At 38.1% G+C, this 24,641-nt stretch overlaps 1 protein-coding gene across 3 annotated transcripts in view; it reads right to left on the minus strand.

Moving 5' to 3' along the window:
- ANKRD42 (ankyrin repeat domain 42) overlaps positions 1–24,641 on the minus strand; it is a 69,145-nt gene that overhangs the window by 27,762 nt on the left and 16,742 nt on the right. For 2 of the 3 annotated variants that reach the window (XM_068556374.1, XM_068556373.1), the window contains 5 exons: positions 24,312–24,447; positions 20,251–20,451; positions 9,680–9,805; positions 8,281–8,386; positions 4,251–4,426 (listed from right to left, as the gene is read on the minus strand). In XM_068556374.1, the coding sequence (XP_068412475.1) occupies positions 4,251–4,426; positions 8,281–8,386; positions 9,680–9,805; positions 20,251–20,451; positions 24,312–24,447 (745 nt within the window). The remainder of the gene's footprint in view (positions 1–4,250; positions 4,427–8,280; positions 8,387–9,679; positions 9,806–20,250; positions 20,452–24,311; positions 24,448–24,641) is intronic. The other variant, XM_068556376.1, reaches the window with a different exon arrangement.

Raw genomic sequence — 24,641 nt, forward strand, 5'->3', positions numbered from 1 at the left:
GGATTCTGTCCCTGCTGTTGGAGGATATATCATTGTTATGACTATTAATACCAGGGAAGGGAAGGCGAGGGGAGGGGAGGGGAGGGGAGGGGAGGGAGGCTGGCTAGCAGTGTTTTAGGACTAGTTGTATATTACAGGACCAGGCACAATCTATTTATGTCGGAAAATTAGAAAAACTGAAATATGCTTGATTTATTTATGATAAATCAGAGCTAATCCAGCCCCCAAATTTTATGATTAGTCACTTGTAATATCTAGGCAAGAGGATATTGAGAAGGAAGTGTGTTGAGAGCTACCTTGAGCTATTCTCCAGCTATCAAAACCATGATTTTTTCTATCCTTTGTGGTACAAGTTCTCAACCTGGGGTGATTTTCTCCTCCAAGGAACACTTGGCAATATCTGGAGACCTTTTACTTGTTAAACCTCGGGGGATGGAGGGAAACAGACTATTGGCATGTAGAGGCTCAGGATGCTACTAAATATCTTAAAATGCACAGGTGGGCCCCCCTCAACAAATAAGTATCTGGCCCAAAATGTCAATAACACAGAAGCTGAGAAACTCTGCTTTACAAGCAGGTTAGCAAATCACAGCCTCTTCTCCCTGACACTCACCACTCTGATTTATCTCTCAGTAGGTTAGAGCTGCAGGTTCCAAACTACATACATCAGAATCAACTGGGGTACTTTTTAAAAATGTGTATGTTTGAGCCCCATAGCAGTCCTACAAATTCAGGTATCAGTAGTTAGTAAAAGCTCCTCAGACAATTCTGACGGGCAGACAGGTTTGGGATCCACCATAACTAATAGCAAACAAGTAGAGGAGATTTTTTTTTTTTAATGTTACATAGAATGGAAAGAATTATGATGGTTTATTTAATTCTTTAATATTTGAAGGCTATGTTTTGAAAGAGCTGTTCTATGGGATCATCGGAGGTAAGAGCTAGGATTAATTGGGATTAGTTCCAGGAAGAAAGATCTTAACAAAGGCGAAACTTTTCAACAAAAACAGTTAAGAGGGTGGGAGGGAGGGAGACGCAAGATGGAAGAGATATGGGAACATATGTATATATATAACTGATTCACTTTGTTATAAAGCAGAAACTAACACACCATTGTAAAGCAATTATACTCCAATAAAGATGTTAAAAAAAAAAAAAAAACCAGTTAAGAGCTATCATGTATTTGTGGAGTGCCTGTGATGGGAAGGACACTACGATAAGTGCCTTATACATTTACCCCTGTCAAAAGGTAGAAATGGGCCACATGGGCGATAGTGGGGGCCTTGTCACTGAAGGTGATTGGATGCTGGTTGACATGTGACAGGAATGTTGAGCCACGAGTCAAACCTCAAATGAGGTTCTATGATGCCATGACCCTAAACCTAATTCACTAAAGAATGCTCTGAATTGAGGCTCAGTTCCAAGAAGTCTGCGATGACAAGAAATCCAATCAGTCCCCTGTAGGCACTCTGGGAAAACCTAGTGTTCCAAGAAGAGACTGGCCAGTCCTTTGGATTTTGCCCTGGAATAAAATTAAATAGGCACAAGAAAATAGCACATGACTTCATATATAGTACCTTCACTAGCTGCAAGCACCCCAGCTGGGCACCAGCCAGAGCCTCACTATATGGCAAGGGTGTAAGAGTACATTTGTGTCAAACACTCCACAGAAGGAAACTGTTCTAGCCTCGTTCTTGGTCTTTCCTGAAACATCTTTTAAAATTTTTGTGATTCACTGACAATGATCACTTCACAAAAATCTCCTACCCAACTAATTTCAGAAGACACTGAAATTCTACAAATCAACTGTTCATCTTCTGCAGTTCTAATAAGTCCTTGCTAATTCTCAGTACAATCAACAAAAAAGAAATTTAAGCACAAACAAAATTTTAAAATAGATGAAATGGATTTCATCAAAATTAAAAACTTGCACTGGCAAGGACATCATTAAGAAAGTTAAAAGACAACCCACAGAATAGGAGAAAGTATCTGCAAATACTTATACTTGCAGATATAAGGGACTTATATCTGCAAGTACTCTTACAACTCAACAGTAAAAAGATAAACAACTCAGTTGAAAAATAGGCAAAGGATTTGAATAGACATTTCTCCAAAAGATATACAAATGATCAATGGGCACATGAAAAGATACTCAACATCACTATTCATTAGGGAAACACCAATCAAATCTACACTGAGATACCACTACACACTCACTAAAACAGTTTTAGTTATCAACAAGACAAACATTAACGAGTATTGGCAAGGATGGGGAGAAACGGGAACACTCAGGCCTTGTTGGTGGGAATATAAAATGCTGCAGCTACTTTGCATAAGTTTGAAAGTTCCTCAAAATGTTAGACATATTTTTACCAGATGATGCAGCAATTCCAACTGCTAGGTGTATATCCAAGAGAAATGAAATACATTTCCATTTTCAAAAAAGCACATATACAAATGTTCATAGCAGCATTATTCTTTTTTTTTTATATTTATTTATTTATTTAGGCTGTGCCAGGTCTTAGTTGTGGCACACGGGATCTTCGTTGCGGCATGCGGGATCTTTAGTTGCAACATGCAGACTTCTTAGTTGCGGCATGCAGGATCTAGTTCCCCAACCAGGGACCGAACCCGGGCCCCCTGCACTGGGAGCGTGGCGTCTTACCCACTGGACCACCAGGGAAGTCCCAGCAGCATTATTTTTAATGGCCAGAATGTGGAAACAACTCAAATGTCCAACAACTGATGAACAGATATATGAAATGTGGTATAGGGACTTCCCTGGTGGTCCAGTGCCTAAGACTCCACATTCCCAATGCAGGGGGGCCGGGTGTGATCTCTGGTCAGGGAACTAGATCTCACATGCTGCAACTAAAAGCTCGCATGCTGCAACAAAGATCCTGCATGCTGCAACTAAGACCCAGTGCAGCCAAATAAATTTAGGAAAAAATAAATAAAAAATAAAAATTTAAAACAAAATGTGGTATATCCATACAAAAATATTATTTGGCAATACAAAGCACTAACGAAGTAATGATCCACGTTACAATGTGCATAAACCTTGAAGACATTGTGCTAAGTGAAAGAAGCCGGTCACAAAAGACCATAAATGGTATCATCCCATTCATATGAAATGCCCCAAATAGGCAAACCTATAGAGACAGACAGTAGATTAGCAGTTGCCTAATTGGGCGGTGGTTTGAGGGGAAGGGAGAAGAAGGTAGAGGTTAGGGGGATTGACTACTAATGGGTATGAGGTTTCTTTTGGGGGGTGATAGAAATGTTACAAATTTTATTGTAATAATGGTTGCACAAATCTGAATATACTAAAATCCATTAAATTGTACACCTTAAATGGGTAAATTGAATGGTATGTGAATTATATCTCAGTGAAGCTATTTAAAATAAAGCTGTCAGGAAATTCTGAAGGGATCATTGACTCTGAGCCTCACTGTGGGGTGATCCAGGTGGGCTGCGTGTTGGGAGCCCCTAATAGCATCTTTTAGGTTGCATTCACCAGGAAAGAGGCTTCTACCATCACCTGGAGAGTGAGGTTCTGCCTGACGATGTTCTGGGAGCTCTTACAAAAAATTTTTTTTTAAATTTAGACATGAATTAGAAGTTTTTCTCAGAGAATACAGTTTTGGTACAACTAGTTTATCCTGCCACAATAACTGAAAATACTTTCCAGAGATCACGAGGAAGGGAATTGACATTTACTAAGCCTCTAGGCACTTCCCATTCTCTAGTGCAGTCTGTGGGATGACATTACGTTAATATTCTCATTTTTACAGAAGAGGAAACCAAGGTTCAGAGAGTAACACAGCTAGAAAGAGGTGAAGCTCTGATGTCTGAATCCAGTGCCCAAGCTCTGCTCACTTTACTACAGCTGCCTTTGCTTTGGTTAGCCTCCGTTCAAAAAGATCCTTCTCACCTTTCTTCTATGAAAGAGTGCCATTGAAACAGTTCTTCTCATCCATTCATATGAACCATGGCTCTCTGACAAATATCATGAGAAGTGAAATCAGGGTTATATGGCAGGAAAATACCCCCTTCCTCTTTGAGGGACAAAGATCATGTCTCACATTCTTTATATGTTCAACAACCCCTAGTACAAAAATTTGTACTAGTTCTGGTTCCCCAAAAAATATCAAAGTATTTTACTTTGTAGATGGTAGTTGTCTTTAAAATAATTCCCAAATCTGTGGTATTTTTTAAAGGAAAAATCATGGAAGAGTTGGCACACTTACCTCTGGCATCTGTTTTATCCGACTCACTGAGACCTATATCATCCTTGGCATCAGTGCTTCCCTCAACACCATGTCTTATGAAAAACTTAATATCATTTTCATCAATTTCACTCTCATCATCTATATCATATTTCTGTAGTCCTTCCAATAGCTTTACTGCTGCTAAATGGGCAAACCTGTAGAAAAGAATTAGTAATTACAAGATCCACAATCTTTTTCAAATTGAAATAGCAGTTTGCATTTAATTTAGGGAATTACACTCTACATTATCCCACCAACTCACGCACCAGTGAAGAACGAAAACTGTATCTGAAGGTCAGTGACAATTTGATGCATATCCAGCAATGTGGGGAATTCAAACAGTTAGTGGAAACTAAGGACAAGCAGTCATATTAAAGACTGATCCCAGATTTTTTTTTTTGGCTACACCACGGGGCTTATGGGATCTTAGTTGCCCGACCAGGGATTGAACCCGGGCCCTCGGCAGTGAAAGTGAGGAGTCCTAACTACTGGACCACCTGGGAATTCCCAGATTCCATTTTTTAGTGGCAAAAATCCAACTGAAAGAAGTGACCCAATATCAAAAGAATACTTGGTGTGTCCCCAAACGGAGCTGCTCAACTGAGTAGAAAGCCCGGAACCACCCTATTTGATTTACCTATATTTACTACCTTTTCCTGATGGCCTAATTTAGATCATAGAATTAGTTCTGGTTCATTTTAGGGAAAACTATAGCTCTAGCCCCCTTAATCTTCATCCTTCCTCAACCCTCAAAGCACCCAGCATGGCTTTGAAATTTAATGGAAAAATAATGACTTTTATATCCACATTTCTTATTTTCTTTGATCCTTCCCACATCTCTATGAAGCTTCTAATAATATACCCTTGGTTTTCAAGTTGTTGTTGTGATTGTATGTAATCTGCATATTTTTCCCACAGTTTTGCTAATTAAAATGTTCAATGCTTTCTCTTAGGACATGGAGAATTACTCGCTAAACATAAAAACCTCAAATTTTATTTTGTTCACACACTTCCATAACCACGTGCACATGCACACATATATCTTTACCTTTCACCAGGTACTGCAAATCATTAACAATATAGTAATAAACATAGGAAGTTGTAAGGTTAATAGAATTCATTACCTCTATTACTAGATTGTCACTCCACAGCTATCATTTACTGAGTACTTGTTTTATGCCAGATTCAAGGTTATTTCTATAACACTACACTCACACTAGCACTTTGGCGCATGAAGGACAAAGAAATGTGGGCCAGAAATTATGAATATCTTCAGATACAGTACTAAATCACCCATGTGATACTGATACAAAGACAGACAAATAGATCAATGGATAAAATACAGACTACAGAAATAAGCCCACGCATACATGGACACCTGACTTGGACAAAGACACAAAGGCAATAGAAGAAAAAGGACAGCTTTTTCAACAAATGGTGCTAGAACAATTAGATATCCGTATGCAAAAAAAAGAACTTGGATACATACCTCATACCACATACAAAAATTAACTCAAAATGGATCATAGACCTTAATGTAAAACCTAAAACTGTACCTATAACAATGTCTAAAAGAAAACATAAAAGAAAATCTTTGTGACTTGGTGTAAATCAAAGATTTCTTAGATATGATACCAAAAGCATAACCCATAAAAGAGCAAATTGATAAAAAATTTTTGCTCTTCATTGTTAAGAGAATGAAAAAACAAACCACAACTGGGAGAAAATTTTCACAAAGCAAAAATCTGAGAAAGAACTAGTATCCAGAATATAGAAAGAGCTCTTAAAACTCAATAATAGGGAATTCTCTGGTGGTCCAGTGGTTAGGACTCAGCACTTTCAGCACGATCACTGCTGAGGCCCTGGGTTCGATCCCTGGTCAGGGAGCTAGGATCCCCACAAGCTGTGCGTGATGCAGCCAAAAAAGAAAAAAAAAAAAAAACTCAATAATAAGAAAACCACCCAAGTTTTAAAAGTGGCTAAAAGATCTGAACAGTCACTTCACCAAAGGAAAACATACAAATGGCAAATATGTATATGAAAAGATGCCCCAAATCATTTTCCATTAGGAAAGAACAAAAAACACAATGAGACACCACTACACACCTACTGGAATTACGAAAATAAAAAAATCTGACAATATCAAGTGCTGGCAAGATAAGAAGCAACAGAAACACTCATCCACTGCTGATGGAATGCAAATTGGTGTGGTCACTTTGGAAGGCACTGTGGCAGTTTCTTATAAAGATAAACACACCCTTAGCATCTGACTCAGCAATCCTACTAAGTATTACTCAAGTGAACTGAAAACTTACGTTCACACAAAAATCTGTATGTGAATGTTTATAGCAGCTTTATTCATAATCACCAAAAAGTAGATACAAACAAGACATCCTTCAACAGGTTAGGGGATAAGCAAACTATGGAATACTATGGAATTCCACAGTCAATGGAATACTACTCAGCAATAAGAGATGAACCACTAATACACATGAATGATTTTCAAAATAATTATGCTGAGTGAAAAAAGCCAGATATATAAGAGTACATACTGTATGATTCCATTTATATAAAATTCTAGCAAATGCAAACTAATCTATAGTGACAGAAAGCAAATTAGTGTCTGCTTGGGGATGGGGCAGTGGAAAGCAGTAGGAGGGAGAGAGATTACAAAGGTGCACAAGGAGATTTTAGGAGCTGATGGATATGTTCACTATCTTGATTGTGGTGATGATTTCAAAGGTATATACATATATCAGAATTCATCAGTTTGTGCTGTACAAATATGTGTACTTTACTATATGCCAATTATACCTTGATAAAGCTATTTTAAAAAATAAAAAATAGTGGGCCTGAGTTGATAATGACGCTACTATGTGGTAAAACAAAACCATATTCCATGGTTTCAAAGAGATCCCACAGACAAAATTTTAAGGAACATGAACTCACAAACAAAAATTGCATGGCAATTTAATGAATAATTGGGCCCTTGCATCCCATCAAGCCTCATGTGCAACTTTTAGCCCACACTCCTACTTTAGATTCAAGCAGTTCTGAACCACATGCGTTCCTCAGACACACAAGGTGTTATCTTACAACTCTTCCTCCTTCAAGTGTCAGCATAAATGTTGCTTTCTCCAAAAAAAAGTTTTCCCAGACTTCTATATAAATTCTGTCCCCCACAGTTGCCTTCATAACTCTTACCATCATCTGTATTAACATTTCTCCCCCACAACTTTAGAATAGGAATACTGGGGCACTTTTTCTTCTGCGCTCTTACTGCACCTTATACATGACATGTAATACGACATACTGATTATAATCAATAAAAGTTATGTTTGCACATTTGTCTCTCCATAAGACTGCAAGTTTCTTGAGGGCAAGGAATATTTTTTTTCATCTTGGTAATCTTAATGCTAACCACAGCACTTGGAGCATAGTTAAGTATACAGGAAGTTAAATGAAAAAACAACCAAATGAACAAATGGATGAACTAAATATTCTGTGAGGGCCTGACCTGAATGAGCTGGAGGTGTTCAATAATAGGTGTTACATTTAATTCAAATATAAATATTAAAATTTGTTTCAAAATCTGTGTGACTCCTTTTGATTACTCCTTTTTATCACACAGCATTTCTCAATGGGTACCAGCATTTGGGTGGGACAATTCTTTGTTGTACACTACTGTTCTGAGCACTGTAGAATGTCTGGCATTCCTGGACCTGACCTCATGAAACATTAGTGATGGTCTCCATCACTGTGACAACCCCCTCCCCACATTTCCAAATGCACACCCCCTGAGAAGGGGGACTACTACCTCCCAGCTGAGAATCACTGCTTTAGAGAGAAGAGCTGATATGTTGTCAAATGTCAATTCAGCTTGAAAATTATCATTCCGTCAACATTTGACTGAGTCCTATAATCCAGAAATCTTCAGAGATTTCTGAGTATAGGAGAGTAAATGCAAAACTTTAAAAACAAAAGAAAGAAGCAAAGCAGATAGGGATACCTCTTAGCCACATCACTGGGTTTCTCCCTTGCTTTGTTGGTAATATTACTGTCTGCTCCCATTTTAATTAGCCACTGCAAACACTCTATGTGGCCTTGCCCAGCAGCTGTAAAAACAAAACAAAATGTACACACACAAAAGTTATTGCTATTAGAACAATTTTCTAAAATTTTGGACAGTACCACTGCAGAGTACTTTTGTAAATACTAATCCTCACAATAACCAACAGAAGTAGGTTGGCCAGATGTTATTTTCTCTATTTCATTTATTCATTCATTAGACAAATATTTAATCAAGTATCTGCTGTAGTCAGCCCCTATGCAGACAGCTTTGCATACAGATATAGACATTGAAGCTCAAAGAGGCTATTTAACATCACACAGCCAGTAAGTAATGGATTTGAAACTATAATCTAGGTTTTTTCTAATCCTTATCCAGTGCTCATCTACTGTATTCATAGCTCCTGACCAATCTTGCATCAGGCCAAATGTAAGTGCAATCTGTGTGAATGTGAAAGACTTTGAAAATCTTTTGCCATCTTGTATAAATAGCTTATTCCTCTGACCCTCATAACTCAAAATGTTCAGGGCCTCTCACTGATTACCTAAACTATTCACCACCTTTCCTTAAAACACATGCACTCAATATTAATTTTCACCTCCACAACTCTGCTTATGTGTCTTCTCACCTAGTGCCCATCACTCAATCATATGATCATCTAATTTCTCCCCTCCTTCTAGGTCCATCTCAAAATGCAGGGAAACTGTTGGGGGGAAACTCAGTCTAAAAAGATCTGAGTTTAGGTCCACTAAACAACAGACTGGAGGACAGGACAGAACTTAGCAAGTGGCTGGCATATATAGACACTCAATAAATGTCTATAGAGTTGATGAATAAATGAATGGAAAAAATGAATGAAATCTCAGCTTTGCTCTTACTAGCTGTGTAACCTCAGTCAAGAAACCTGAGGGGGGACTTCCCTGGTGGCGCAGTGGTTAAGAATCCACCTGCCAATGCAGGGGACACGGGTCCGAGCCCTGGTCTGGGAAGATCCCACATGCCATGGAGCAACTAAGCCCGTGTGCCACAACTACTGAGCCTGTGCTCTAGAGCCCACAAGCCACAACTACTGAGCCCATGTGCCACAACTACTGAAGCCCGTGTGCTTAGAGCCCATGCTCCGCAACAAGAGAAGCCACTGCAATGAGAAGCCCGCGCACCGCAACAAAGAGTAGCCCCTGCTCGCCTCAACTAGAAAAAGCCAGCGTGCAGCAGCAAAGACCCAACACAGCCAAAAATAAATAATAAATTTTTTTTAAATAAATAAATAAAAAATAAAAGCTAAATAACTCAACAGCATTGTGTCAGAACTGAAGATGAAGCAGGAATCATAACTTACCTTTATGCATAAGAGTTGATCCATTATTATCACGTTCATTAATATTGATTACTCCATCTTCTATTAATTTCTTAAGCATTTCCAAATCACCCTTAAAGGCAGCCACATGACCTGGAAATGCTAAAGCTATGAATAAAAAATTCAGCATTTCAGGAAACAAAGGAATTCATTCCTTTTCCCTGCCTTAATCAGTCACACATTTCAGGTTTCAGTATTAACTCAAGTATGAGAATGTTATATTGGAATTAGTTCAGTTGATGCAATGACAAGTAATAAAAAGAGAATAATAAAATAAGATTATTATTAATTGTGTAGCCTTTCCATCCCTCAGGATCTCAAACATGCCAGGAATATATGGTACCAGAACTATTCTTGCCATCTTCCCTGTTTCTCTCAGACCACCACAAAACACAAGGAGATGGTCATTTTCAACCCTTTGTATAAAGACATACTTGGTCTCAAGTCCTCCATTTGCACAGACCACTCCCTCTCTGTTTACAAGTGAAGAAAGCAAAAGAAACTGGAAGGAGATAAAGTATATGTGTGTATCTATACATAAACATAGACGTAGACAGGTGTGAATGCACCTGACCTAGTGTCTAGCACATAGTAAATACTTAATAAAATGTTTTTAATGATAACAACTATATAATGAGCCCTTACTGAATGCCAAGCATGGTAGTAAGCACTTGTAAGGATTGCCTCATTTAACCCTCTTAACGACCCTGAGGTAGCTATCCTCATTTTTATATATGGAAAGGAAACAACCTAGAATACCCAAGGAGTATTTTAAAAAGAACAAAGTTGGAGACTTATAATACCTGACTGTAAGTCTTACTATAAAGCTACAGTAATCAAAACTGTGTAGTACTGGGCTTCCCTGGTGGCGCAGTGGTTAAGAATCCGCCTGCCAATGCAGGGGACATGGGTTCGAGCCCTGGTCCAGAAAGATCCCACACGCCGCGGAGCAACTAAGCCCGTGCGCCACAACTACTGAGCCTGCACTCTAGAACCTGCAAGCCACAACTACTGAAGCCTGTGCACCTAGAGCCTGTGCTCCGCAACAAGAGAAGCCACTGCAATGAGAAGCCCACACACCGCAATGAAGAGTAGACCCCGCTCACCGCAACTAGAGAAAGCCCACGCGCAGCAACGAAGACCCAATGCAGCCAAAAATAAAATAAATAAATTTATTAAAAAAAAAAAAAAGAGAGACACAAGAGCGCTTGCTTCCTCTCTTTCAAAAAAAAAAACTGTGTAGTACTGGCAAATAAACAGACATACCAATAAGACAGAATGCATAAACAAAATATGCATCCATACAATGGAATACTATTCAGCAATAAAGAGTAAAGAACTACTAATATACACAACACAAATGAATCTCAAAAGATTAGAGAAACCCATTAGAAATCCATTTCCATTAGAAAACCCAAACTAATCTATAGTGACAGAAAACAAATCAGTGGCTGTGTGCCACCAGGGTGAAAAGAGGGATGAACTGCAAGAGGGTATGAAAAAACATTTGAGATGAACTGCATACTTTAAATAAATACAGTTTATTTTATGTAAATCATACTTTAATAAAGTTGTTTTTAAATAAGGATATCATTTGTGAAAAAACAAGTCACAGTGTGAGAGAAAATATCTATATCAGATAAAATTAATAAATGATTGGTATCAGAACTATATAAAAGAGCTCAAATTATTTAGAAAAGGACAAAGAACACAATTCTACAGGCAATTCAATAGAAGAGAAAAAGAGAATAGCCAATAACTTTACTAAACAATGTTCAGCGTCATTAGTAATCAAAAAAATGCAAATCAAAATACAAATTAAACCTCTTCATACCCAACTAAGTGGCAAAAATTTTTACATGTGACAATACTGATTATTGTTTCTCTAAATTCTCACCAAACATTGCTGATGAGAGTGTAAATTACTATAACCACTCTGATAAAGAATGCAGCATTTATAACTATTTATACTGAAAATGGGTATATCCCACCAAACAAAACCTAAAGTAGAGTTTCCCAACTATTTACCAAGGCAGAGCTCTTAACTCTCAATCTTCAGAGAAGATAGGCAGTACCTCAGGAAGCCTCATCCAACAGTACCAGTGTGCCATACAAATATCATTTTCTATGTGGGCAAAGTGTGAAAAAGGTAGCGAAGCACTTCTCTAAAGAACATCTTGTGCATGTGAACAAGGACACATACAAGAATATCCGTTACCACCTTGATTGTAATTCTGAAAACTGTAAACAATCTAAATGTCAAATTGGAGAATGGATAAACAGTGTTTTTTATTAAATGCAATACCACAAACAATTTAAAAGAATAAACTAGAATACATCTAATAAACCTCAAAAATCATAACATTTTGTGAAAAAAGAAAGAGAGAAGGATACATTACTGTTTTATGCCATTTTTATAAAGTTTTAAAAGAAGTTTCAAAGACTTCTAGTTGTCCACTAAAATCCCCTTCCTTCCACAATAACAAGAGTTGCACCTGAGCTGAGGCCTCTCAGCTGGGTACTGAATTATCCAGGTTTTCTTGCAGCTGGGTGCGGCCATGTGACTAAACTCTTGCCAATAGAATGTTAGCAAAAGTGATGACTGCAAATTAGACCTTGAAAATCTTAGCTTATACTCGTTCTCTCCCCAGCTCCTGCTGGATTAGCAACAACTAGAGAGAGCTACTTAGGAAGAAAACAGGTCCCTGAATGACTACATAGAACAGATGTACTCTCCAACCAGGGCTATCATATAAAAGAAATAAACTTCTATATAATTTAAGCTGCTGAATTTTAGGATTTCTTATTAGATATAACAGTTTAGTCTCTTACTCTAAAAATACACAAAATGATACTGCATATTTTTGTGAGTACATATATACTAAATATAAAACCATAGAATGGAATTATAAATCCAAAATAATGGTTACCTCTGAGGAGGGAGAAAAGGGAATGAATGGTATTAAGGAGAGAGAACCAGGAAGCTTCAAGTGTATCTTACCTATAATATTTTATTCTTAAATCTAGCGGTATAAAGAGTTCATTGAAGACCCTCAAGATGGCAGAGGAGTAAGACGTGGAGATCACCTTCCTCCCCACTAATACATCAAAAATACATCTACATGTGGAACAACTCCTACAGAACACCTACTGACCACTGGCAGAAGACCTCAGACCTCCCAAAAGGCAAGAAACTCCCCATGTACCTGGGTAGGGCGAAAGAAAAAAGAAGAAACAGAGACAAAAGAATAGGGATAGGACCAGCACCAGTGGGAGGGAGCTGTGAAGGAGGAAAGGTTTCCACACACTAGGAAGGCCCTTCGTGGGCGGAGACTGCAGGTGGCAGAAGTGGGGAGCTTCGGGGCCACGGAGGAGAGCACAGCGACAGGGGTGCGGAGGGCAAAGCAGAGAGATTCCCACACAGAGGATGGGTGCCAACCAGCACTCATCAGCCCGAGAGGCTTGTCTGCTCACCCGCCGGGATGGGCGGGGGCTGGGAGCTGAGGCTCAGGCTTCGGAGGTCAGATCCCAGGAAGAGGACTGGGGTTGGCAGCATTAACACAGCCTGAAGGAGGCTAGTGCACCACAGCTAGCCAGGAGGGAGTCCGGGAAAAAGTCTGGAGCTGCCGAAAGGCAAGAGAATTTTTCTCGCCTCTTTGTATCCTGGTGCACAAGGAGAGGGGATTAACAGCGCCGCTTAAAGGAGCTCCACAGAGACGGGCGCGAGCCGCAGCTATCAGCGCGGACCCCAGAGACAGGCATGAGACGCTAAGGCTGCTGCTGCGCCACCAAGAAGCCTGTGTGCAAGCACAGGTCACTATCCACACCGCCCCTCCCGGGAGCCTGTGCAGCCCGCCACTGCCAGGGTCCCATGATCCAGGGACAACTTCCCTGAGAGAACACACGGCACGCCTCAGGCTGGAGCAAAGTCATGCCGGGCTCTGCTGCCGCAGGCTCGCCCTGCACTCCGTACCCCTCCCTCCCCCGGCCTGAGTGAGCCAGAGCCCCCTAATCAGCGGCTCCTTTAACCCCCTCCTGTCTGGGTGGGGAACAGACACCCTCAGGCGACCTACACAGAGGCAGGGCCAAATCCAAAGCTGAACCCCAGGAGCTGTGTGAACAAAGAAGAGAAGGGGAAATCTCTCCCAGCAGCCTCAGGAGCAGTGGATTAAATCTCCACAATCAACTTGATGTACGCTGCATCTGTGGAATATCTGAATAAACAACGAATTATCCCAAAATTGAGGAGGTGGACTTTGGGAGCAACTGTAGGCTTGGCGTTTGCTTTCTGAAACTAATTTCTTTCTGGTTTTATGTTTATCTTAGTTTAGTATTTAGAGCTTATTATTATTGGTAGATTTGTTTATTGATTTGGTTACTCTCTTCTTTTTTTTAATGTATATATTTTTTTTTTCCTTTTTCTCTCTTTGTGAGTGTGTATGTGTATGCTTCTTCATGTGATTTTGTCTGTATACCTTTGCTTCTGCCATTTTTCCTAGGGTTCTGTCTGTCCATTTTTTGTTTTTTTGTTTTTCTTTTTTTTTGTATAGTTTTTAGCACTTCTTATCATTGGTGGATTTGTTTTTTGGTTTGGTTGCTCTCTTCTTTCTTCCTTCCTTTCTTTTTTATTTATTTTTATTTATTTTTTATTATTAATAATATTTTATATTTTATTTTAATAAATTTATTTATTTATTTACTTTTCTTTCTTTCTTTCTTTTTCTCCCTTTTCTTCTGAGCTGTGTGGCTGACAGGGTCTTGGTGCTCCGGCCGGGTGTCAGGCCTGACCCTCTGAGGTGGGAGAGCCGAGTTCAGGACACTGGTCCACCAGAGACCTCCCAGCCCCAAGTAATATCAAACAGCAAAAGCTCTCCCAGAGATCCCCATCTCAACACTAAGACTCAGCTCCACTCAACAACCAGCAAGCTACAATGGTGGACACCCTATGCCAAACAACTAGCAAGACAGGAACACAACCCCACCCATTAGCAGACAGGCTGCCTAAAATCATAATAACGTCACAGACACCCCAAAACACACCAGCGGAAGCAGTCCTGCCCACTAGAAAGACAAGATCCAGTCCCACCCATCAGAACACAGGCACTAGTCCCCTCAACCAGGAAGCCTACACAACCCACTGAACCAACCTCACCCACTGGGGGCAGACACCATAAACAACAGGAACTACGAATCTGCAGCCTGTGAAAAGGAGACCCCAAACACAGTAAGTTAAACAAAATGAGAAGACAGAGAAATATGCAGCAGATGAAGGAGCAAGGTAAAAACCCACCAGACCAAACAAATGAAGAGGAAATAGGCAGTCTACCTGAAAAAGAATTCAAAGTAATGATAGTAAAGATGATCCAAAATCTTGGAAATAGAATGGAGAAAATACAAGAAATGTTTAACAAGGACCTAAAAGAACTAAAGAGCAAACAAACAATGATGAACAACACAATTAATGAAATTAAAAATTCTCTAGAAGGAATCAATAGCAGAATAACTGAGGCAGAAGAACGGGTAAGTGACCTGGAAGATAAAATAGTGGAAATAACTACCGCAGAGCGGAATAAAGAAGAAAGAATGAAGAGAATTGAGGACAGTCTCAGAGACCTCTGGGACAACATTAAACGCATCAACATTCAAATTATAGGCATCCCAGAAGAAGAAGAGAAAAAGAAAGGGAGTGAGAAAATATTTGAGGAGATTATAGTTGAAAACTTCCCTAATATGGGAAAGGAAATAGTCAATGAAGTCCAGGAAGCACAGAGAGTCCTATACAGGATAAATCCAAGGAGAAACACGCCAAGACATGTATCGCCAAGACACATATTAATCAAGCTATCAAAAATTAAATACAAAGAAAAAATATTAAAAGCAGCAAGGGAAAAGCAACAAATAACATACAAGGGAAACCCCAGAAAGTTAACAGCTGATCTTTCAGCAGAAACTCTGCAAGCAAGAAGGGAGTGACAGGACATATTTAAAGTGATGAAAGGGAAAAATATCCAGCAAGGATCTCATTCAGATTCGACGGAGAAATTAAAACCTTTACAGACAAGCAAAAGCTAAGAGAATTCAGCACCACCAAACCAGCTTTACAACAAATGCTAAAGGAACTTCTCTAGGCAGGAAACACAAGAGAAGGAAAAGACTTACAATAACAAACCCAAAACAATTAAGAAAATGGTAATAGGAACATACATATCGATAATTACCTTAAATGTAAATGGATCAAATGCTCCAACCAAAAGACATACACTGGCTGAATGGATAGAAAAACAACACCCATATATATGCTGTCTACAAAAGACCCACTTCAGACCTAGGGACATATACAAACTGAAAGTGAGGGGATGGAAAAAGATATTCCATGCAAATGGAAATCAAAAGAAACCTGGAGTAGCAATTCTCATATCAGACAAAATAAACTTTAAAATAAAGACTATTACAAGGGACAAAGAAGGACACTACATAATGATCAAGGGATCAATCCAAGAAGAAGATATAACAATTGTAAATATTTATGCACCCAACATAGGAGTACCTCAAAACATAAGGCAAATGCTAACAGCCATAAAAGGGGAAACTGACAGTAACACAATCATAATAGGGGATTTTAACACCCCACTTTCACCAATGGACAGATCATCCAAAATGAAAATAAATAAGGAAACACAAGCTTTAAATGATACATTAAACAAGATGGACTTAATTGATATTTATAGGACATCCAAAAATAACAGAATACACTTTCTTCTCAAGTGCTCATGCACACTGTCCAGGAATGATCATATCTTAGGTCACAAATCAAGCCTTGGTAAATTTAAGAAAATTGAAACTGTAACAAGTATCTTTTCCGACCACAATGCTACGAGACTAGATATCAATTACAGGAAAAAAATCTGTAAAAAATACAAACACCTGGAGGCTAAACAATACACTACTTAAAAACCAAGAGATCACTGAAGAAATCAAAGAGGAAATCAAAAAATACCTAGAAACAAATGACAATGAAAACACGAAGACCCAAAACCTATGGGATGTAGCAAAAGCAGTTTAAGAGGGAAGTTTATGCAATACAATCCTACCTCAAGAAACAAGAAACATCTCAAATAAACAACCTAACCTTACACCTAAAGCAATTAGAGAAAGAAGAAAAAAAAAACCCCAAAGTTAGCAGAAGGAAAGAGATCATAAAGATCAGATCAGAAATAAATGAAAAAGAAATGAAGGAAACAACAGAAAAGATCAATAAAACTAAAAGCTGGTTCTTTGAGAAGGTAAAGAAAATTGATAAACCATTAGCCAGACTCATCAAGAAAAAAAGGGAGAAGACCCAAATCAATAGAATTAGAAATGTAAAAGAAGAAGTAACAACTGACACTGCAGAAATACAAACACTCATGAGAGATTACTACAAACAACTATATGCCAATAAAATGGACAACCTGGAAGAAATGGACAAATTCTTAGAAAAGCACAACCTTCCGAGACTGAACCAGGAAGAAATAGAAAATATAAACAGACCAATCACAAGCACTAAAATCGAAACTGTGATAAAAAATCTTCCAACAAACAAAAGCCCAGGACCAGATGGCGTCACAGGAGAATTCTATCAAACATTTAGAGAATAGCTACCATCTATCCTTCTCAAACTCTTCCAAAATATACCAGAGGGAGGAACACTCCCAAACTCATTCAACGAGACCACCATCACCCTGATACCAAAACCAGAAAAAGATGTCACAAAGAAAGAAAACTACAGGCCAATATAACTGATGAACATAGATGCAAAAATCCTCAACAAAATACTAGCAAACAGAATCCAACAGCACATTAAAAGGATCATACACCATGATCAAGTGGGGTTTATCCCAGGAATGCAAGGATTCTTCAATATATGCAAATCAATCAATGTGATGCACCATACTAACAAATTGAAGGATAAAAACCATATCATAGTCTCAACAGATGCAGAAAAAGCTTTCAACAAAATTCAACACCCATTTATGATAAAAACTCTCCAGAAAGTAGGCATAAAGGGAACCTACCTCAACATAATAAAGGCCATATATGACTAATCCACAGCCAACATCATTCTCAATGGTGAAAAACTGAAACCACTACCTCTAAGATCAGGAACAAGACAAGGTTGCCCACTCTCACCACTATTATTCAACATAGTTTTGGAAGTTTTAGCCACAGCAATCAGAGAAGAAAAAGAAATAAAAGGAATCCATATCGGAAAAGAAGTAAAACTGTCACTGTTTGCAGATGACACGATACTATACGTAGAGAATCCTAAAGATGCTACCAGAAAACTACTAGAGCTAATCAATGAATTTGGTAAAGTAGCAGGATACAAAATTAAAGCACAGAAATCTCTTGCATTCCTATACACTAACGACAAAAAATCTGAAAGAGAAATTAAGGAAACACTCCCATTTACCACTACAACAAAAAGAATAAAATACCTAGGAATAAACCTACCTAAGGAGATAAAAGACCTGTATGCAGAAAACTATAAGGCAATGATGAAAAAAATTAAAGATGATACAAACAGATGGAGAGATATACCATGTTCTTGGACTGGAAGAATCAACACTGTCAAATGACTATACTACCCAAAGCAATCTACAGATTCAATGCAATCCCTATCAAACTACCACTGGCATTTTTCACAGAACTAGAACAAAAAATTTCACAATTTGTATGGAAACACAAAAGACCCCGAATAGCCAAAGCAATCTTCAGAAAGAAAAATGGAGCTGAAGGAATCAGGCTCCCGGCCTTCAGACTATACTACAAAGCTCCAGTAATCAAGACAGCATGGTACTGGCACAAAAAGAAAAGTATATATCAGTGGAACAGGATAGAAAGCCCAGAGATAAACCCACGCATATATGGTCACCTTATCTTTGATAAAGGAGGCAAGAATATACAATGGAGAAAAGACAGCCTCTTCAATAAGTGGTGCTGGGAAAACTCCGACAGCTACATGCAAAAGAATGAAATTAGAACACTCACTAACACCATACACAAAAATAAACTCAAAATGGATTAAAGACCTAAATAGAAGGCCAGATACTATAAAACTCTTAGTGGAAAACATAGGCAGAATACTCTATGATGTAAATCACAGCAAGATCCTTTTTGACCCACCTCCTAGAGAAATGGAAATAAAAACGAAACTAAACAAATGAGACCTAATGAAACTTAAAAGCTTTTTCACAGCAAAGGAAACCATAAACAAGACAAAAGACAACCCTCAGAATGGGAGAAAATATTTGCAAATGAAGCAACTGACAAAGGATTAATCTCCAAACTTTACAAGCAGCTCACGCAGCTCAATGTCAAAAAAACAAACAACCCAATCCAAAAATGGGCAGAAGACCTAAATAGACATTTCTCTAAAGAAGATACACAGATTGCCAACGAACACATGAAAGGATGCTCAACATCACTAATTATCAGAGAAATGCAAATCAAAACTACAATGAGGTATCACCTCACACCAGTCAGAATGGGCATCATCAAAAAATCTACAAACAATAAATGCTGGAGAGGGTGTGGAGAAAAGGGAACCCTCTTGCACTGTTGGTAGGAATGTAAATTGGTACAGCCACTATGGAGAACAGTATGGAGGTTCCTTAAAAAACTAAAAATAGAACTACCATATGACCCAGTAATCCCACTACTGGGCATATACCCTGAGAAAACCATAATTCAAAAAGAGTCATGTACCACAATGTTCATTGCAGCTCTATTTACAATAGCCAGGACATGGAAGCAACCTAAGTGTCCATCAACAGATGAATGGATAAAGAAGATGTGGCACATATATACAATGGAATATTACTCGGCCATAAAAAGAAATGAAATTGAGTTATTTGTAGTGAGGTGGATGGACCTAGAGACTGTCATACAGAGTGAAGTAAGTCAGAAAGAGAAAAACAAATACCATATGCTAACACATATATATGGAATCTAAAAAAAAAAAAAAAATGGTTCTGAAGAATCTAGGGGCAGGACAGGAATAAAGACACAGACATAGAGAATGGCCTTGAGGACACGGGGAGGGGTAAGGGTAAGCTGGGACGAAGTGAGAGAGTGGCATGGCCATATATACACTACCAAATGTAAAACAGATAGCTAGTGTGAATCAGCCCCATAGCACAGGGAGATCAGTGCTTTGTGTCCACCTAGAGGGGTGGGATGGGGAGGGTGGGAGGGAGATGCAAAAGGGGGGGGATATGGGGATATATGTATATGTATAACTGATTCAATTTGTTATAATGCAGAAACTAACACACCATTGTAAAGCAATTATACTCCAATAAAGATGTTAAAAAAAAAAGTGTTCATTATATTACATTAATCTGTCTATATTTCTGCTTAAAATATTTCATATAAAGAACAGAATCTGGATGAATGTGTAGACAATGGTACATAACATATTTTAATACAACATTTGTCTTATAACTCCTTTCTTTTCCTTCTCCATTTATTCTACTTATTAAATGCTAAAACACTTCAGGTTTATTACTTACTTTCTTGATCTTTTGGATCATTTCCTTCATACTCAGCCCCCTGGATAAACTGTAAAATGTTCTGCTTAAAGAACCTCTGGGCTAGGTCCAATACATTTTCTCCATTATCATTGAAGGCTTTCAAAGCTTGGGAGGCACTGCTCATTCTACTGAGTAGGAATTTAAAACAGTGAAGGTGGCCTTCCATGGCTGCTAAGTGAACTATAGGTGAGAGAAAAAATAATAATTTAACTTTAAATTGACAATAAAATATCTTGAAAAAAGAAACAACACATTAACTCTAATCCTCCTAGGGAGACAACTATCCCTATCCTATATAACAGGGATGTACTCTGGATGCAAGAATAACAGACCATTTTTCCAGCTTACATGTCCTCACTCAGTCAGCCTTCTAGTCAAGCCACAGCAGTAGATTAAATGGTTGAATAGCTACACTTACTGTGAATGTAGAGAGGCCAAGTGAGGGTCACCAAAGAGCAGGTCTCAGAAAATTTTCTTGGAAAGTGAAATCCCAACTGTGCAGCTTATAATTATATGAAAAAAAATGCCTTCTATGTAATATAGGTGCTAGGTAGATAAATTTATCTTAATATTTTGGAAAAAAGTGGAAGAAATAAACCAAAATAGTCACTATGCAAATAGGGGTAATGTTATTTTTATCACTATGTATTTTGTCACTTTTTCATAAATATTATTCTTTTTATAAACAAGAAGACTAGATCAAAACTGCAGACTAAGCACACACACTGTCTCACCATTTCTTCTCTTAAATTCTTGAAAATAATAGGAAAGATATTTTTTAAAGCCATAAAGGACAAGAAAAACAGACAAGAACACCACGAACAGACAAGAAATGTTAAGGAATCCCTGAAAGAAAATATCAATATAATGAATCAGATTGAGGGGCAGCCATAACCCAAAAGCTGCAAAAAACAGGAATGGTTCCGGGTTATTACAAGCTTAGAGGCAATGATTACAAAGAACAAGAGAGCCTTTACACCTCTTGAGAAGTGACTATTTGGGAAAGACTCCAATTTGTATACAAATCTTGGCTCTGGAGAAGTAGGGCAGTGCCCAAGTGACCAGTAAAACTCAGGAGAATCATTAAGTAACAATGTCCACAAGATAAGTAGTTGGCACATGCCACTGTACACTTTCTCAGCTGAACCTTCCACTAAAAAACTCCCCCTGAAAGTTCAGACTCCTCTAACTGCTTACTCATCATATACACGAAATGTGTCATAGGCGTTTCGAACTTAGCAGGTCAAAAACTGAACTCCTTACCCTTTTTGCATACATATTCCTTACACAGCTTTCCCCATCTCAGTTAATGGAAATGCTCTCCTTTCCATGAAGGTCAGGCCAAAAACCCTGGAGCCATCCTTGACTCCCATTTCTGTCACTCCCCACATCTAATCAATCAGCAAATCTTACTGGCTCTATCTGTAAAAGATACACAGACCCCAATTACTTCTCACTATCTAGTCCAACCAAACAGTAACCTAAATTATTGCAACAAGCTCCTAACCGCTCACGCCCACACCCTCACTACAATCTAGTATTATAAACACAATAGCCAAAATGATGGTTTTAAACATAGATCATGTCACTCCCACACTCAAAATCCTTCAATGGCTCTTGTTACCTCTCTGACCTCATCATCTATTACCCCCTCACTTCTGTTCCAACCACACTGACTTGCTGTTACTCAAATAACGCAAGGCACAACCCTGCCTCAGGAGCTTTACACATTGCTGTTACATCTTCCTAAAATGTTCTTCACCCAGGATATCAAGACTTGCTCCCTCAACTCCGAGTCTTCACCCAACTGTCACCTCTTCAGTGAAGGCTTCCCTGACTACCCTATTTCAAACTTCATTCCCTGTAACACTCTATTCCCCTTTGCTATTTAATCCAAACACATATCCCTATTTAATATAATATATATTCTGTTCATTCATTTTTATTATTGTCTGGCTCCCCCCTCACCACACACAAAGGCAGAGACTTTTGTCTGTTTTATTTGCAGTAAAATCCCCAGCACCTAGGGACTGACACACAGATGCTTAATAAATTTTGAATTAATAGTTTTTAAGACAGAGGTCTGAATATAAGCAGTCTAGTCCTGAGGCCACATTCTTAACCTCTACCTTATACTATTAAAAAATATACTACACATGGTTATAAAATAAGTACACATGTTTAAGGAAATAAAAGTTGAATTTTTTTTTCAATGAGCGGGCAACAAGAGACTAACAAAGTGATCAGGCAAATTCAATAAAGAACTAAATAAAAGTGAAATTCCCCCCTACCCTGTATTACAGAAAAGTCAATTCCATGTGGAAATGTGAAAGTAAAATAATAAAATTCCTAGAAGATAATATAAAAGAGTGTCTTCATGAAATGAAGACTTTCTGAATCCTGTTAAAAAAAGTCTTTCCTTACTTTTTTTTAACAGGATTCAGAAAGTACTAACCATAAAGGAAGAGCTTATTAAACTGTACTACAGTAAAATGAAAACTTCTATTCATCAAAAGATATCTTAAAAGAATGAAAAGGCAAGACAATAGAATGGAAAAGACACTTAAATGGAAAAGATATTTGCAACACATGTAAGTGACAAAGAGCTTGTAGCTAGTTCTTGTATATCAAGAACCCCTACAATTCAATTAGAAAAAAAGAGGAACAACTCAATAAAAAAAAAATGCAGAAGCTTCAAACTGGTATTTCACAGAAGAAAATAACTAAACAGCCATTAATCATATGAAATGATGTTCTACATCTCTAGTCATCAGGGAAAATTCAAATTAAAACCACAATGAGATATTACTATACACTCAAAAGAATGACTAAAACTAAAAAAACTGATAGTGTCAAGTGCTGATGAGAAGGTGGAGTAACTGAAAGCCTTAAACACTGCTTGTGGATGTATAAATTGATAACAACCACTTTGGAAAGTCAAAAGAAGCCACACACAAAAGGACACCAGTGTGTTATTTTATTCCATGGAGTTCAGAAAAAAAACAATACTAATTTTTATGTTGGAAGTCAAGGTAGTGATTAACTTTGGAAGTTGGCAGTAACTAGAAAGAGGACACGAAGGAGACTACCCTGTTTCTTGATTTAGCTGATGGTCACAGAGAAGTGTTCACTTGTGAAAATTTAGTGAGCTGTGCATTTGAATTGGGCGTTTTTCTGTATGTATGTTATACGTCAAATATAAAATTATTTTTTAAAAGACTGAGAGTAAAATAGTTGCTTCCAGATACACAAAAATTGAGAGAGTTCATACCAACAAACCTTCACTAAATGAACACTAAAGGATGTCCTTCGGAAAGAAGCAAAATGATCCAAGATAGCAGTGTCAAGGGATGGAAGATGAGGGCAGGGAGGAAGGTCAGAGCCAAATTATGAAGGCCCAGCATGCCAAGCTAAGGAATCAGAGATCCACTGGGATCTAGGGAGTTTTTAATAATCAAAGTGATTATTTTGCCTGGACTTCCCGTTCATTTGTTTGCTACCTAAGATTCCTTTAAGACATAGTTCAAGTATTGTTTCAGTAACCAATCTCACTGTGGTCTAACTCTCTTCTGAACTTCTACAGCACCTCTTAGAAGAAGACAGGGTACTTAGAGTATAGGTCTCAACTGGCTAGTTGACCACAGGCTAGACAACTGCAATTAGCAAATTAACTCAAATACACTAGTGTCCACTATCTGTACCTATTACTTTTTTAAGTAGTCTGTGGGGAAGAGACATATGAAGTTAAAAAACAATAACACTAGACAGTAGATGAGGGAAACAGCTGGTGGGAAGAGTAAATCCATGTTTAATTTTGGATATTTCTCTTTTGCTGATATGGTTCCAGAAAAAAAATCAGTCACATGATGGGTACATAACATAGACATAATATAAGATAAAAAATGTTCATGTCTACATATTTACTACTTTAGTTTTGTTAGGAAATATTAGAATGACGACAGTTCAAATTTCTTAAACATGATCAAACATTGTTAAAGTTTACATTAATAGAAAAACAAAATATTAGCTTTTGCGAATACCTGGAAGGTTTCCATTGTAGTCCACATCTTCTATGCTACATCCCCATTTAATGAGAAGTTGCAAACAGCCAAGCCGCCCATGAAAAGCTGCATAATGCACAGGTTTCCACTCTCTCTTATCAGTCACGCTGGGATCCTAGAGGTAACATTCACAAGAACTCAGTTTTTTTACGTTTTGCAGGCGAAACACTAAGTCTAGCAGCTTAATTCTGCAAATGAGAATTGGAGGCTGTTCTTAAAACTATAAGGCAAACACTAAATATCATAGAAATATTTACTGCAACCACTGATTTGAACATATGAGCTAATAATATACAAACGAAATTATAA

This window comes from Eschrichtius robustus, chromosome 11 (genome assembly GCF_028021215.1).
Source record: "Eschrichtius robustus isolate mEscRob2 chromosome 11, mEscRob2.pri, whole genome shotgun sequence".
Classification (NCBI taxonomy): Eukaryota; Metazoa; Chordata; class Mammalia; order Artiodactyla; family Eschrichtiidae; genus Eschrichtius; species Eschrichtius robustus.